The following is a 15,221-nucleotide window of genomic DNA, read 5'->3' on the forward strand; positions in this document are numbered from 1 at the left end:
TGTGACCCAGGGCAAGCTTCTTGTGAGCCCACGCAGGGAAGCCCACCCTGGGGCAGCTCTGCTGGCAGGACTTGCGACCTTGAGTTGATCCTTCTGCCATCAGGCCAACCTCAGGCCTTACTCGGCTGTCAGCTGCCCCCCGTTCCGCCTCCCGCCCGTCTGCCTTCAACCCTGCCGTGTGGCTGCTTCCCTCTCTCCAGCTGAGGAGGGAGGCTCCCCCGCACCCTGGGGCCAGGCAGCCATGGCGGCGGCTGGGCGGGAAGGCGCCGGGCCGGTAACGGCTGCGGCCGCGACGGGAGGCGCCGACGGTGGCTGCTCGGCAGTCGTTACTCGGCCCACGACAGCGCCCAGCGGAGCGTCCGGTGCCGCGGCGGCTGCGCCCTGGTCCGGTGCCGCGGCGGCTGCGTCTGTTCCGGTGCCGCGGCGGCTGCGTCTGTTCCGGTGCCGCGGCGGCTGCGCCCTGTTCCGGTGCCGCGGCGGCTGCGCCTGTTCCGGTGCCGCGGCGGCTGCGCCCTGTTCCGGTGCCGCGGCGGCTGCGTCTGTTCCGGTGCCGCGGCGGCTGCGCCTGTTCCGGTGCCGCGGCGGCTGCGCCCTGGTCCGGTGCCGTCCCTCCCGGGTCCGGTGCCGTCGCTGCCCGCGGCCCCCGCGCAGGCGCGGTTGCGGCGGGCGGCGGGAGCGGCGGGCGGCGGGAGCGGCGGCAGGCGCGGCCATGGAGCGGCGAGGCGCCGTGCAGAGGAAGGTTCCGTGTTTGTTCGTGACCCGAGTGAAGGAGGAGCCTTCGGCTAAGCGGGAGCGCCAGGTGCCCGGGGCGGTGCGGCACCGGGTGCAGGGGGGGAGCTGCCTGCGCTGGGGATGCGCCCGGGGGAGGTGACGGCAGCGGCGATCCGGCCGGGCCTGGCGGCAGCCGAGCGCAGAAAAGCTGTGCTGCGGATGCCGAGGTGTTGGGGGAACGCTCCCGCGGCGCTCCCCTGCGCAGTGCGGGAGGGTGTCTGGAGCCATGCTCTGCCCGGCGGTGAGGCCAGGCTCTGCCCGAGCCTGCTCGCGTCTGAGTGTTAGTCGCTGAACGGACGAGGCCGCTGCGGCGTGGCTGGGAGCATCCTCCTGCCGTGCTGGTGGGGAAACCAGCTTGCCTTTCATGTCTGCTTTTACTCAAGCCTAAGGGTCAGGCTTGTGGTAGCAGAATCCACTCGGGCTGTGAGATGTGGAATACTGCCCGGGGTGAAAGCAGCAGAGGCTAATCACAGCGGTTCCTTCCTGAGATACAGGAGGTGCTGCTGTGCCCTCCTGGGGGCACTCACCTGCCCAGCTGTGCCCCTCCAGCTGGCGCTTCCCAGTTTTGGTAACAGGACCTGCTGCTGCCTGCCAGCTGCGCAGCGAGGTGAAATCCGCCCGAGTGGCTTCCTCCTGCTGGTCCTGGCCGGAGGAGCTGGACTTGTCACCAGGGCGTCTGTAACTTCACTGTCAGTTCTGGGAACCAGCACAGCCTTGTGATGGTCACGGAGGGCACCTGCCCCACCGCTGTTGCTTCACCTGGAGGGAGCAGACAGGGGACTGGAGCTGGCATGCACTCTGTTAGTTTTCCAAAGTGCAGGCAAGGATAATTCAGAGGACTCTGGTGGGAAAGCCAGTGGGAATGTTTTCTTGCTATCCTGGAAACTTTCATTTCCCCTGTGATCTCCATTAAGTCTTTACTAAATCATCCATGCTGTGTGCTAATTGTGGTTGCTAAACCAGACCCCAGCCTTGTGCTGCAGTGACAGCCTGCAGGAGGTCCTCACTTCATCAGGTCTGAGTTCTCTTCAGAGACTCCTGCAAGACAAAGACTCACTTTGTGTTTTGGTAGCAGAAAGGGACAGTGACCACCTCAAAGTCAGAACTGCCAGGAGAGAGAGAGAGGAGGGGCAGTGGTCACACAGCAAACTGAATCCAGGCAGCTGATGAGTGTCTAATACAGGTAGACCCTTCCAAGTCTCATAGCATTGGGCTGGAGCCCTCCTTGTTCACGTGCACTGTCACCTCTGGCTTCATCAAGGATGCAAAAGAAGCAGGGGGGTTGCTAAAGATTGCCTCTGTTGTAGAGCATTTCCCAGCCTGTCCCATCCTGAAGCACCAGAGTACTGGAGGGCAGCAGTATGGTGTGCACTAGCAGGCTAGGAGAGGCCAGCTGAGAACAAGGCAGTGACAGAGCCATGCCGAGGGGTTACAATAATTGTCTTCTTTTCAGCCATTTAAAGTTTTGGCAACTGACACTCTCAGTGGAACAGCTTTAGAGGCAGATCTGTCCAGTGCCATTGCTACTGAAAAGGTGGATGGGACCTGCTGCTATGTCACTGCCTACAAAGGTAAAGAGAAGATGATCCCTCTGCAGATTCCATTGCTGACCAGAAGCTTCTTTTACTTCTGTTGTGTGGTTTATTGGATGAATCCCACTCGTGACACATTTTGGGCACAAATAGTTCCCATAGCAGCACAGGTCTCATCCTCAGGTAGCCTCACCTCCACCACATAAACAGGAGATAGGAACTGATGCAATTGGCTGCTTCCTCCTTCTGCTCAACTCATAGAGGCAAAGAATGGTTTGGGTTGGAAGGGACCTTGAAGGGTATCTAGTTGTAGCCCCCCTGCCATGGGCAGGCTGTGAGCCAGTTATCAGCTCAAACACTTCTCATTACTAAGGCTGCTCTGCACACTAGAATCTGTATAATTAAAGGTGTCTAATTTCCTTGGGAAGAGTCAGAAGTGTAGGGGTCAGGAGGAAAGGAGAAGCTGTGGCTCACTGCACCACTTGGTCGTGGCCTTGACCCTTGTGTGAGAGCAGGCAAGAGGCTGCCAACAGCGATTACTGAGCTGAGATTGCTGAGTCACAGTCTCACAGTCTCACCAAGGTTGGAAGAGACCTCACAGATCATCAAGTCCAACCCTTTACCACAGAGCTCAAGGCCAGACCATGGCACCAAGTGCCACATCCAATCCTGCCTTGAACAGCTCCAGGGACGGTGACTCCACCACCTCCCCGGGCAGCCCATTCCAGTGCCCAATGACTCTCTCAGGGAAGAACTTTCTCCTCACCTCCAGCCTAAATCTCTCCTGGCACAGCCTGAGGCTGTGTCCTCTTGTTCTGGTGCTGGCCACCTGAGAGAAGAGAGCAACCTCCTCCTGGCCACAGCCTCCCCTCAGGTAGTTGTAGACAGCAATAAGGTCTCCCCTGAGCCTCCTCTTCTCCAGGCTAACCAATCCCAGCTCCCTCAGCCTCTCCTCGTAGGGCTGTGCTCAAGGCCTCTCCCCAGCCTCCTCGCCCTTCTCTGGACACGCTCAAGTCCTCCTGGGGCAGAGGAGGGTTCCAGCCGTTAGCTGTGGCAGGCTGCAGGCTGTGCTTGCTCAGTGACCTGCTGCTTCTCTCCCTCTGGATGCTGCAGGGAAGCCTTGTCTGTGGGCCAGGCTGGACCGGAGACCTACCAAGCAGGCTGAGAAGAGGTTCAGACGCTCCCTGTATGCGCTGGACGACTGCAGAGGTCAGTGAGGGCTTCCCTCCTGCCGTGGGGCTCCAGAGGGACCCAGCAGCTGAGCACCTCCAGCCTGGCACAGGAGCTGTCAGTGAGCAAAGAATCACAGGATTTGGGTTTGGGCTGGAAAAGGCCTCTGAGATCACCCAGTCCAATCATCAACCCAGCCCCAACACTGCCACCAAACCATGCCCCCAGGTGCCATGGCCACACCTTTCTGGAACACCTCCAGGCATGGGGACTCCACCAGCTCCCTGGGCAGCCTGTGCCAGTCCCTGACCACTCTTGCAGCAAACAAATTTTCCTTCATCTCCAACCTAACCTTCCCCTGGCACAATTTCAGGCCATTTCTTCTGTCACCTGATCCTTGGCAGAAGAGCCCAGTGTCCACCTCACTGCAGCCACCTCTCAGGGAGCTGCAGAGAGCAATGAGGTCTCCCCTCAGCCTCCTCTTCTCCACTCCAGGTCCCTGAGCCTGCTGCTCCAGTTTTTTGTAATGTCACTCTTACCTTTGAGAGAACTTGGAACTGGAATTGATTGGGTGAAGGCCTACAGCTGATAAGGCAGTGGTGGGAACAGGGACTTCCATCTCTGGCTGCTGAAATTCTAAGGCACCAGCTGAGTGTTCAGAGGTCCATGGGGCCTGATGGAATTGGAGATTGCAGATGGCAAGGTCGAAAGGGACCTCGAGGATCATCCAGTTCCCACTGCCCTGCCTGCATCCAGCCTGACCTTGAGCCCTCGGGAGGGCTGCCTGTTAAACCAGGGTGGTGCTTGGATCCTTGCATGGGGAGACAGCGAAGGGCTGAGATGGGCTCAGTCTGCCACTGCCTGAATGTCTCCTTTCTGTGTCCAGAATTCCTCTGGAACGTCGAAGAGGACTTTAGGCCTGTGCCAGACACCTGGATCCCAGCCAAGGACATCGAGTTCTCTAATGGCAGCCCTTTGCCTGATGAGAACGGCCACATGCCAGGTACCCCTGGGGAGGTGGGAGCCAGGGGCCTGCACTGCTGCCCTGAGCTGGGTTTGGCTCAGGAGCTGGCAGCAGCAGCCAACCTCTGCAGGAAGCACTGGGCCTGTGCTTCACTGCTGGCCTGTGCAGAGGCTTTGCTCTCCTGCCCAGCAGTGTGGCTGGCTGCAGGCTGGCAGCCCTGCAGCTGGAGGCAGGGTGGGGTTGGGTTCCTCTCTGCCATAGCACACACAGTTCTCTTGCTGGTTGTGGCTGCAGGGCCACAGTGGCTGTGCAGTGCCAGCAGGCATGTGCCAGCTGCAGTGCCTGGCTGACTGCAGTGTCCTGCCCTAGGCTGGGTGCCCGTGGAGAAGCACAGCAAGCAGCACTGCTGGCACTGCGCTGCTGTCAGTGATGAGGCTGGAGTGGCTCTGCTGCTGAGGCCCCACATAGAGCCAGGCCTGCTGGAGATCAGCCCTGTGCCCCTGGCAGAGCTGCTGGAGCAGACCCTGGAGCTGATTGGCACCAACATCAATGCCAATCCATACGGTGAGTGTGCCTGGGCTTCTGCTCAGGGAGTGAACTCTGCCCTGCCCCAGCTCAGCCCAAGCTTCTGAGGCAGGAGTCTGGATGTGGAGAGGGAAGGGCTGCCTCAGAGCTCTTGCCCCAAGGCACCTCAGAGAGCTGACTTGTTGAAACCATTGCTGTGCACCAGACCTCTCTCCACCTCAGGTTCCTTAGGAGTTACCCTTTTTTTTCACTTGCTCTTCTGATGCTGTCCATTAAAGCAGAACATTTTACTCAGCTATCCTGGTCTCAGCCCACAGAGCTGCTCCTGAGTTCCAGTCCTTAAATGATGAATATTTGTTAAGGAAATGTAACTCAAGCTGGATTTTGGTTGTAGCTTCTCCCTTTAAAAGCCTTGGAACAAAAGGCCCATCAGGGATGAGGGGGTTGTCACTGGGTGACCTTCAGGGTCCCCTCCAGTCCAACCCATTGTGTGAGCTGAGCAGAGGGTCTGAGGTGCAGCCTGTTGTATAAACCTGCGTGCTGCTGATTTGACAGAAGTAAAGCTGCAGGAGGAGGAGGCAGCTGATCCTTGGCAACCTGCTTGACCACTCTCTGCAAGCCAGGACTCAGCTCTAGTGCCTCACAGCAACCTGCCTTGGTAGGGTGCTCTGGAGAGAGCCAGGACAGCAAAGGTGAGGGCAGTCCCAGCTCTCCCACAGCTAGCAGGAAGGTGTTTGCTTGTCTCTTGGCACAGGACTGGGAAGCAAGAAGCAGCCAATTCACCTTCTTGTGCCACATGGAGCTTTTGAAATCCAGAACCCCCCTGCTCTGGCACACAAAGCCTTCCTCTCCTGGTTTGAGGGCTGCAGCGAGGGCAAGGTGGAAGGAATTGTGTGGCACTGCCATGATGGCAGCTTAATCAAGGTGAGGACAGGGCCTGGAGCAGCCTGGGCTGGTGCAAGGTGTCCCTGCCCATGGCATGGGGGTGGAGCTGGGTGAGCTTTGATGTCCCTTCCAACCCAACCCTTGCATGAATCCATGACTCTAAATAGATAACCCTTCACAACGTCAGGAATTGTGAGGCTGTCTCTTCTGTCTTGCTCTGCACGCTGCAGTAGGCAGTGCTCAGCTGGCAGCAGTGTCACTGCCATGGCAGCACACCACACTGCCATGTCCTGCCCTGGGCCTTAGGGTCACTGAGCCTGTCAAAGAGTAGTTTGGGGCTGCGTGGTGGTGTTGGACTGGGTGGCCTTGGAGGGCTTTCCCAACCCAGAGAGCTCTCTGGTTGCATGGTCGCTGGCTGGCTCTGCACAGGCACCAGCCAGCGGCAGCTCCTCACGCCTGTCCCTGCTAAGTGCATTTCTGGGAGCGCTGGCCTCCAGGCCAAGCACTGCCAATGGCCATGGGTTACCCTGCAGGATCTGGGGCTGCAGCACTGACCCCAGCAGCACAGGGGGTGCCAGGCTGGCACCTGTGGGGCTCTCAGGTCCCTGATCTGATTTTCTCTCTCTTCCCCTGCAGCTGCATCGCCACCACCTTGGCCTGCGCTGGCCCCTGGCAGAGCCTCACCTGAGTTCCCAGCCTGTGGTCATCTCCTTCCACACAACTGAACACCACTTTGACTTTGAACCAAAGAGTTTGTTCCACTGTTTTGCCAAGCTGGATGGGCAAAGATTTGACAGACTCCAAGACATCAAGTTTGATCCTTGAAACAGTTCTCTGCTAGGTGACCTGTTTGCTGTGCTGCCTTCCTCTCACTTCTGCCTGCCGTGGAACTCTGCAGGAGCTGTCCCAGCCTGGGCAGCAGGCCAGGACCTGTCACACTTTCCTCAGTGACCCATTTCATTCTGAGAAGTCCTCTTCTGGCAGCCATGAGGATTAGGTCAGGAGACAACCAGGAGGCTATTGTCTCTCACGGGCTGGTCCTGGTGGCTTAGCTAAGGCTAAAGGCCACTGCTGTCGGCAGAGTCACACCACACTGGCTCCTGGGGGTTCAGGCTGCTGCTCTGCTTAGGTTGAGCAGGAAGGGGCAGCTTGCAGGTGGGACCAGAAACAGTCCTGGGACTGGATCCGTTTGTTTACAGTTGTAACAATTCCCTTTGCAGGGAAAGTGTCTCCCTGTGTTATTTAACCTGCAGCATTGTGCTGGTACTGGAAAACCTCCTGAGCTGCAGCCCTGCTGCCGTGGGGCACCGAAGGGCAAAGACAGGAACTGCCCCGGTCCTGCTGCGAGAGCCTGCGGAGCAGAGGCAGGAGCTGCACTGGTGCCTGTGTGCAGGCTGCAGCTCGGTGAGCAACCCTCCCCGAGGGCATGTGAGCTCAGGTGGTGTAGAAACAATAAAGGTGAGAATGGACTCTTGCTGGAGTTGTCTTTACTTGCTCTGTGCTGGGACAGCCTGCAGCCAGCTGTAGCAAGTTCACACCCAGAGCTCCTCCAGCAGCACCTCAGTGCTTCTTGGGTCTTCTAGAATGGGTTGGGTTGGCAGGAACCTCAAAGCTCATCCAGTACCCACCCCTGCCATGGGGGTGGGCACCTCCACCAGCCCAGGTTGCTCCAGGCCTCATCCAGCCTGACCTTGAACACCCTGGAAGGGAGAAGGAAATCCACCAGCAAACCACTCTGCAGAGCAAGTTTGGAAGATCTGAAGCCCATTTGAAGCAGCTGTGCCTGCAGGATTCCTGCAGGGTACTGTGTGTGCCCCTGGGCAGCTTGCTGATGACACCACACGGACACCCCATCAGGCTGTGCAGCCCTTCAGTGAGACCTGGGCAGGCTGAGGAACCTCAGGAGGGTCAACGAGAGTAAGTGAAGGGACCTGCACCTGGGGAGGAACCACACCATGCACAGGTGAGTGGCTGCCCAGCTGGAAAGCAGCTCCATGGAGAAGGACTTCGGAGTCCTGGTACACAGCAAGTTCTGCATGGGGCAGCAAAGTGCCCTTGTGGCCGAGAGCAGGCAGCAATAGTGTGGCCAGCAGGGCAGGGAGGTTCTGCTGCCCCTCTGCTCTGGCCTGCTGAGCCCACACCTGGAGTATTGTGTCCAGTTTGAGTGTGACAGGGATCTGCTGGAGAGAGTCCAAGGGAGGTCAGCAGGGAGCTGAAGGCACTGGACCCTCTGTGTGCCTTGGGGCTGCTGAGCCTGGAGAGAAGGCTGAGAGGGTCACTTCCTACCAGCAGCGAGGCACAGGGTCTGAATCCCTGCCACGCTGCTGGCAGTGGCCATGGTTTTAGCAGAGGGGTTGGACTGGGTGATCTTGGGAGGGCTTTTCCAAGCCAAACCATTCCAGGATCTAACAAAAGCATGAACTGTGTTGCCAAAGCAGCCCGGGGAGGCCTAATGCAGTCCAAGTGGCCACAGGCTGGGGGCAGGGGAACAGTGGAGTCCAAAGGATTGGCTCTCTAGGACTGGTCTGGCTCCAGCCCAGGCAGCCCCACACCACCAGCCCACATCCCCTGGTGTGGGATGAGCATTCCCAAGATGCAGCAGCAGAGCAGAGGGGTGAGAAGAAGAGGTTTTAATGAGAGGAAGGAGAAATACAGCAACACAGCTGGTACAAAGAGGTACACAATTACCACAAGTGTCTAATAAATCAGCAGAGAAGTCGAGAAACAGGGAGCAGGGCTTGGAGGGCTGAAGAAAGAGGCTTGCTCAAAAAGATACAATCTTAAGTCTTCAGCTAGATCTGTACATTCTTGGCAGTATAGGAAAGTCCAGTTCCTACAGAGCAAAGTGTGAAGTGGGAGTGCCAGGTCCTGCAGGATGTCTGCAGCTGGAGAGCTCCCCCAGCACTTGAAGCACCTCCAGGCCAAGGAAAGCATCACAGACCCCTCTCGGTGGGCAGGCTTCTTCCAGCAGAAGCAACTGGGTCTGTTCAGCATTCCACATGAAAACAAACCAACCTGGAAGCAGCAAAGGGTCAGCAAGGCCTTTGCACTGCAAATTAGGCACTGGTCAGGCCAAGAGGTGCACTGCTCCTGCCTCAGCAGGCTTCCTCTGCCTCCCAGCAGCACGCTCTGGCCTTTCTCCCTCCCTCACCTCTAAGCCTTCCCTCCTGGAGATGCCAGTCAGGGGAGTCACACCTGAGGGAGAAGAGTGCTCCACAGCCCTAAGGTCCCACAGAGAACCACAGAATCAACCAGCTTGGAAGAGGCCTCCAAGATCACCCAGTCCAACCTATCCTCCAGCCCTGTGCATCCCAGAGGGAGGGCTGACAGCAAGGAGTGCAGCAGCCACGGCCCCTGCCATCAGCAGCACCCAGCCTCTGCCCTGGTAGCAGCCTGAGCACTCTGAGGGAGCCCCCAGGCTGCAGACACTGTGCTGCTGCCTCTGCTTTGGCACTGGCAAAGTGTACAAAGTCATTTCCTTAGGAGCCACACTGCTGGACAAGCAGAAGACATCTCCAGAGGCCAGGCTGAAGCCCTACCTGTGCCCAGCCAGCCAAGGGATGCTGCAAGGGACTGCCTGCCAGGGGACTGGGCTCTTCTCTCAGGACAGGAGGAAATGGCCTCAAGCTGCGCCAGGGGAGGCTTAGGTTGGATATTAGGAACGATTCCTTTGCTGCAAGACTGGTCAGGGGTTGGCACAGGCTGCCCGGGCAGGTGGTGGAGTGCCCATGCCTGGAGGTGTTCCAGAAACCTGTGGCCATGGCACTTGGTAAGAACCAGAGACAAAAGGGTTTGGGAAAACATCAGAAAGCAAAGGCAGGCCCCAGGCCTGCCCTCCTGCCTCTGCCTCCATCCTAACCAGAACCTGGCTGCTGGAGCCTGCTGCCAGGCTTCATGCCTGCCTCAAAGCCCTGCTCCAGGCTGCCCTCAAAGCAGTATCAGTGACTGGCAGCAGGTGCAGAGCAGCGCCGGGGGAGCCAGCCCAGGCAGGGCGCTGGAGCCGCTGAAGGCAGGAGCCCCAGGGGCAGCTCACACTGCGTCAGGCAGAGCAGAGCCAGGCCCCAGGAGCTGCCCATGGCTTCCTGTCCCCACGCTGCCCAGCTGCGGGCTTCAGAGTGCCGCCTCTGACTGGCCCTGCAGCCCTGCCAGGAGCCCCTCGCTGCAGTCTCTCCTCAACATTTCCTCTTCTCTCGCAGCTCTCCTTTATTACCCAGCTACACAGCAGCTCAGCAGGAGCCTTCTGCTTTCCTGCCCTGCGCTCCCCTTGGCAGCCTCTGCTGCCCCTAGGGCCCGGCTTGGGAGCTGCTCAGCCTGCAGGAGTCGCTGGGAAGCTGCGTGGAGACAAGGCAGGTGGGCATGTGGGCACCCCCAGTGCCCAGCTGCGAGGCCCCAGCAGCAGACACAGCCTGGCAAAGCCTTCCAATGCAAGGGGCAAGAGCAGAGGGCACCTGCACTGCCCCACAGCCTGCTGCCCACGAGAGAGCTCAGGCCTGGTGCTGACATTTGTGTTTGCCTTCTGAGTAGGTACCTGAAGTGAGAGAAACACAACCTCTGTGCCAGACAGGCCTGGCAGTGCCAGCTGGCAGCAGCCACGTGGAGCACAGAGAGCACCTCTGGGTGTGTATGGAAAGAAAACCTTCCTGACATTCAGCAACAAGGCAGCAGTGCTGCTCACTAGGTCAGCAAGGCTCAGCAGGAGCTGTGCTCTGCAAACACAGCTCTCTGACAGTGGCAAAGGGTCAAGCGCAACCTAGAGCCCTGAGCTCTCAGAGCTCAAGGCTGGGCAGCTGTGGAGCCAATGCACAGCAGCTGGAGAGCAATGTCTCAGCCCTTGCTGCAGCAAGGAGCAAGCTTGGTCAGGGGGATGCAGACTCAGCCACAGCTGAACCACCCTTCTGCTACAAAGAGGTGAAGTGAGGAGCAACCTGTGTTCAAGGACCAGCCCCTGAGGAGACATCTCCATCCCAGCATCAAACAAGGAAAGTGAGGTCCAGGAAGGAACAGGAGGGCCAGGCTGGAAGGTAGGTCAGAGCTTCCTGGAAGAAAAGCCAGAGCAGATAGGCTGCCTGCCCTGGGATTTCATGGAGACAGCACACTCAGAAGTGAAGGGCAGAAGTGAGCAAGCTCCTAAGGAGCTGGCTGCAGGAGAGCTGAAGACTTCTAAAAGAGAGACAGCGCTGGAGGAAGAACAAGCAGCAGAGTCCCATCCACCCGCCTGGCTCAAGGTGAGAGGACCACTGCAGAGAAAGGCCTGGAGAGTCCTTCCTGGCCACACTGAGATGGGCTGAGACCACTGAGGGCTGCACACATTATTGCCCTTTGGAGTGTACATCAGAGGAGTAATCAGCTCTCTACCAAGAGAAGCTATCATCCTCCTCAACGCCTGGGCTGCCAGCTCAGACATCACACAGAGCTCTGTCAGCCTGAACAAAGGAGGGCAGAGCTCTCTAACACCAATGACAAATGGCCCTAAAGCCTGACCTGGGCATCTGCAGCAGCTCAGGGAGCAAGGATCCTCTGCAGAGCAGCAGGAGGCTCCAGCAGCTGCTGGGGGAGGCTCTGGGCACTGCCTGTCAGCCTGTGTTCAGCTCAGGACTGTGCAGCTGCAGAAGGTCAGGAAGCTGGCTCTAAATAGGAAGACTGCAGCATGAATCAAGTCCACTAATGACACAGAGCTGCAGCTACCTGTGAAACACAGCTGGTGTTTGGGAAGGCAGAGTCACATCTGAAAGCCAACAGCCACCAGAGGGGTGGTGCCCCCTGGGCTGCTGCACCCCAGCCTGATCCCTTCTGCTGTGGCTGCAGTAAGTGCCAGCGTTCCCAGAGCCATTCATGGACTGGGCTGGAAGGGACAAGTCCAAGCTTCCACAAACCTGCCACAGAAGCCTTCAGTTTGATCCCTGATCTGATCTGAAAGTGCAAGGGTCTGCAGCTGGGCCAGGCCAAGCCCAGGCACTGAGCCTGGCTGGGTGCAGAAGGGGCTGAGAGAAGCCCTGAGGAAAGAGCCTTGGGGGTGCTGGGTGCTGAGCAGCTCCCCAGCAGCCAGCAGTGCCTCCTGCAGCCCAGCAAGCAGCTGTGTGCTGGCTGCAGCCAGAGCAGTGTGGGCAGAGGGTAAGAGGGGACATTGTGCCCCTTGGCTCTGCTCTGCTGAAACACAGAGCTGTGGAGAGAGCCCAGAGGAGGCCACAAAGATGCTGGCAGGGCTGGAGCAGCTCTGCTGTGAGCACAGGCTGAGGGAGCTGGGGGGTTGCAGCCTGCAGAGGAGAAGGCTCCAGGGCACCTCAGAGCTGCTGCCAAGAGCTGAAGGCATCCTGCAGGAAGGCTGCAGAGGGAGCTGTGCTGAGGGGGTGTGAGGCAGGCCAAGGGGCAATGGTTTGGAGCTGAGGCAGAGCAGGCTGAGAGTGGAGCTGAGGCAGAAGCTGTTGAGTGTGAGGGTGGTGAGAGCCTGGCCCAGGCTGCCCAGGGAGGCTGTGGCTGCGGCTGCCTCCTTGCTGGGGGTGTTGCAGGCCAGGCTGGATGAGACCTTGAGCAGCTGAGTGTAGCTGAGAGGTGTCCCTGGGCATGGTGGAGAGGGTGGAGCAGCTGAGCTCTGTGGTTGGCATGTATTAACCCTTCCTAAGTTTGCAAAGAAGCCTTAACCTGAAGCATGATTCCTTTGCACTGCTTCCCTCATGTGCCGATCTCAAATTCTGCCTTCCAGATGGCAGCCAGGTCACTAAGCACAGGATCACAACGCCCTGCCCTGGCTTAGCAACACACTGCAGGCACAGGAATGAAACAAGAAGTGGTGGGGAAGAGCATAGGGAACAGCTCAGGCTCCTCCACAAGAAATGGCCTGGCTGGGGGGCTTTGGTTGGAACAAACATTGGTGCCACAACAGAGCCAGAGAAGAAAAGTCCCAGTGGAGGCTTGCAACTGCAGATACTCTGTCCCTGCTCTCTAGACCAAACAAATAACCACCAGGAGAGATGTTAGTGGAAATAAAGCAAGCAGAAAACACAGACTGCAACCCCAACCACTAGGACCTTCACAAGGCAGCAGCCAACTGCCTCCTGAAGGCAGCCTGCGCTCCTCTTACCTGCACACTGCCCACACATCCACAAGTCCTGCTCGGTGACTCAGACCTGCAGCTGCTTTACACTGAGCTCTCATTTTTCTCCATCCAACTTCAGTCTTTGCACCCCCACCTCAGGTTTGTTCCATCCAATTGCCTGCTGTTGGTCTAACAAAAGTCATCTCAGACTTAGCATTGTCCATCACTTTCAGAGCCTCCAGCTTCACTCTGGCAGTCCTCCACATGGTCTTCACACTCCTCCTCCTCATCTCCAAAAGTCTCCTCTTGCATTGTAGTAAAAGTGAAGGACCTGGCAGCAGCTTGTGCAGCCAGCCCCGAGGTGAAGTTCAGGTCTGTGGCTGTGTGGAGCTGGGCCAGCCTATGCTTGATTCTGGAGTGCAAAGCATCCTTCGAGGGAGGCTCCGAACCCTCTGCTCCAGCCAAGCTGCTGCTCTTCGGTTCTCCCCCTTCATGCTGGGAACACATTCCTTCCTCAGCCCTCACACAGACACCTTCCTCAGCAGCACTGCCTTCACTGCCCTCCACCTCAGGATCTTCAGGCAAAGGCTCTGTCCTGCTTTTGTCAGCACAGCTCCCTTTTGGATCTGTTTCTTCAGATCTGTCACACCTTTGGCTACAGTTCTGCTTTTCTGTATCTGAATTCATCTGTGACTCCAAATAATTCAGTAGCTTCAGTGGTTCTACAGGAGACAAGGGTTTCACTGCAGCTTGAAAAGGGGGGGGAAAAGTAAATGATAACTAAAAGCAAGCTGCTGGATAGAAACAATTTAGTTATAAAGAGTGTAAGGGTCAGAATGGCTAAAAAAATCCCTCTGAAAGCAACAGAAACAAACCCCAAAGCAAACAACACTTGAAATAAAAGTGTTCTCTCCTCACAAGGCTGAAGTGCACTGTGAAAGCTGCCTGCTGGAACTACTCCTGCAGACCTGTGACATAAGGAGACAGCAGGAAACTGAGCCCGTTTGGAGCTGGCATCACCACGGATGAGGCACTGGAAGTGGACAGACCCAGGGTGCAGCACCGCACTGTGTGCAGCTGGGAGCTGCCCCTCCTTGGAGCCACACTTTACCTAATCCAACACAGACAGCTGAGCCAGCAGCAAGTCCTTCCAGGCAAGATCTGGTCTCAGACAGCACAGCAAAGCCACACAGCCTGTGTTCACACAGCCAGGGAAGGTGTCCTCACAAACAGGGTGGGTTAATTTAAGCCTCTCTTGACGTTAGTAGCAGCAGCCAGTCCCACTGCCAGCAAGGGGATGCTTGCCAGCAAGTCTCTCCTCCCGGGGTTAAGGGTTAGCTCAACTTGGTACAATCACTCCATGAAGAAGAACTTGTCCAGCTCCACGGAGAGAGGCCCTAAGCTGCAGCAGCTCCATTAGAGTAGCAGCACGAACACAACTGAGAGCGGCCACAGCAGATTCCCAAGTTGCCATCCCCTTTCTAATTCCATTCTGACTTTACCCCTGCAAGCAGAGATGAAAATAACTCTGGCAAATAGACAAACTTTGCACAGGAAACACAATGCATGGCATGAGGAGCTCTCCATGGCACCCTAGCTCAGCTACTATGACTCCAGCCAGCTGGGAGCAGGAGCGTGGGCAGGGCTGGCACAGACCACAGCACACTCAAACACTGCCACTGGAACTGCCCTGCAGACAGTCATGGTCCAACCTGCTGGGGTCCTGGGCAACCTGATCTGGTTGGAGGTGTCCCTGCTTCCTGTGGGCAGGTGGGACAAGATGCTAGGCTCTCTTTGTGGTGCTCAGCAGCAGGACAAGGCACAACAGGTACAAGCTGCAACCCAGGAGGTTCCACCTCAACATGAGGAGAAGCCTCTTTGGTGTGAAGGTGCTGGAGGCCTGGAGCAGGCTGCCCAGAGAGGCTGAGAAGTCTTCTCTGCAGACTTTCAAACCCTGCTGCACTGTTCCTGTGTGCCCTGCCCTGGGTGCTCCTGCTCTGGCAGGGGGTCAGCCTGGGTGACCTCTGGAGGTGCCTCCCAAGCCCTGCCATGCTGTGACTCTGTGAATGGCCCAAGTCCTTCTTTTGCCATCGTTGTAGCTAAGTGAACACACAGGAGACAGTCGTGGGGAGATGTTTTTGTGAGTCTGAAGTCAAAAGAAACAATCTCCCCAACAGCAGTGCTCTGCTGCTGCGTGCTGCCACTACCTGACTGACAGATGCAATCCAGGCCTTTCTCTTTGTGCCAGAGCCCTGGGCTGTGCTGCCAGACTCCAGGCTGTTTGAAACACCCCAGTGCAGTTCTTTAGAGGGCTTCTCATAACCTGTCTTTAAGAGGCAGG

At 57.7% G+C, this 15,221-nt stretch overlaps 2 protein-coding genes across 7 annotated transcripts in view; one reads left to right on the forward strand and one right to left on the reverse strand.

Moving 5' to 3' along the window:
- Window positions 1-675: 675 nt before the first annotated feature.
- RLIG1 (RNA 5'-phosphate and 3'-OH ligase 1) lies at window positions 676-7,321 on the forward strand. Its single transcript, XM_064154887.1, has 7 exons — window positions 676-799; window positions 2,225-2,342; window positions 3,417-3,512; window positions 4,360-4,476; window positions 4,807-5,001; window positions 5,717-5,886; window positions 6,484-7,321. The coding sequence occupies exons 1-7, from the start codon at window positions 710-712 to the stop codon at window positions 6,670-6,672; spliced, it is 975 nt and encodes a 324-aa protein (XP_064010957.1). The 5' UTR covers window positions 676-709; the 3' UTR covers window positions 6,673-7,321.
- VEZT (vezatin, adherens junctions transmembrane protein) overlaps window positions 1,464-15,221 on the reverse strand; it is a 43,280-nt gene continuing 29,522 nt past the window's right edge. For 2 of the 6 annotated variants that reach the window (XM_064154884.1, XM_064154883.1), the window contains exon 12: window positions 8,463-13,629. In XM_064154884.1, coding sequence (XP_064010954.1) covers window positions 13,091-13,629 — 539 coding nt within the window. In that variant the 3' untranslated portion in view covers window positions 8,463-13,090. Of the gene's footprint in view, window positions 1,810-3,246; window positions 3,589-8,462; window positions 14,385-15,221 lie in introns of those variants that run through there. The other 4 variants (XM_064154886.1, XM_064154885.1, XR_010304950.1 and 1 more) reach the window with 3 other exon arrangements.

Source organism: Pogoniulus pusillus, chromosome 15, assembly GCF_015220805.1.
Source record: "Pogoniulus pusillus isolate bPogPus1 chromosome 15, bPogPus1.pri, whole genome shotgun sequence".
NCBI lineage: Eukaryota > Metazoa > Chordata > Aves > Piciformes > Lybiidae > Pogoniulus > Pogoniulus pusillus.

What these genes read in the sequence shown, in the direction of transcription:
- RLIG1 (XM_064154887.1), top strand. Translation starts at nt 710, where the DNA reads ATGGAGCGGCGAGGCGCCGTGCAGAGGAAGGTTCCGTGTTTGTTCGTG. An exon ending in CGGCTAAGCGGGAGCGCCAG is followed by an intron (nt 800 to 2,224) that starts GTGCCCGGGGCG and finishes TCTTCTTTTCAG; the next exon opens with CCATTTAAAGTTTTGGCAAC. An exon ending in TGCGCTGGACGACTGCAGAG is followed by an intron (nt 3,513 to 4,359) that starts GTCAGTGAGGGC and finishes TTCTGTGTCCAG; the next exon opens with AATTCCTCTGGAACGTCGAA.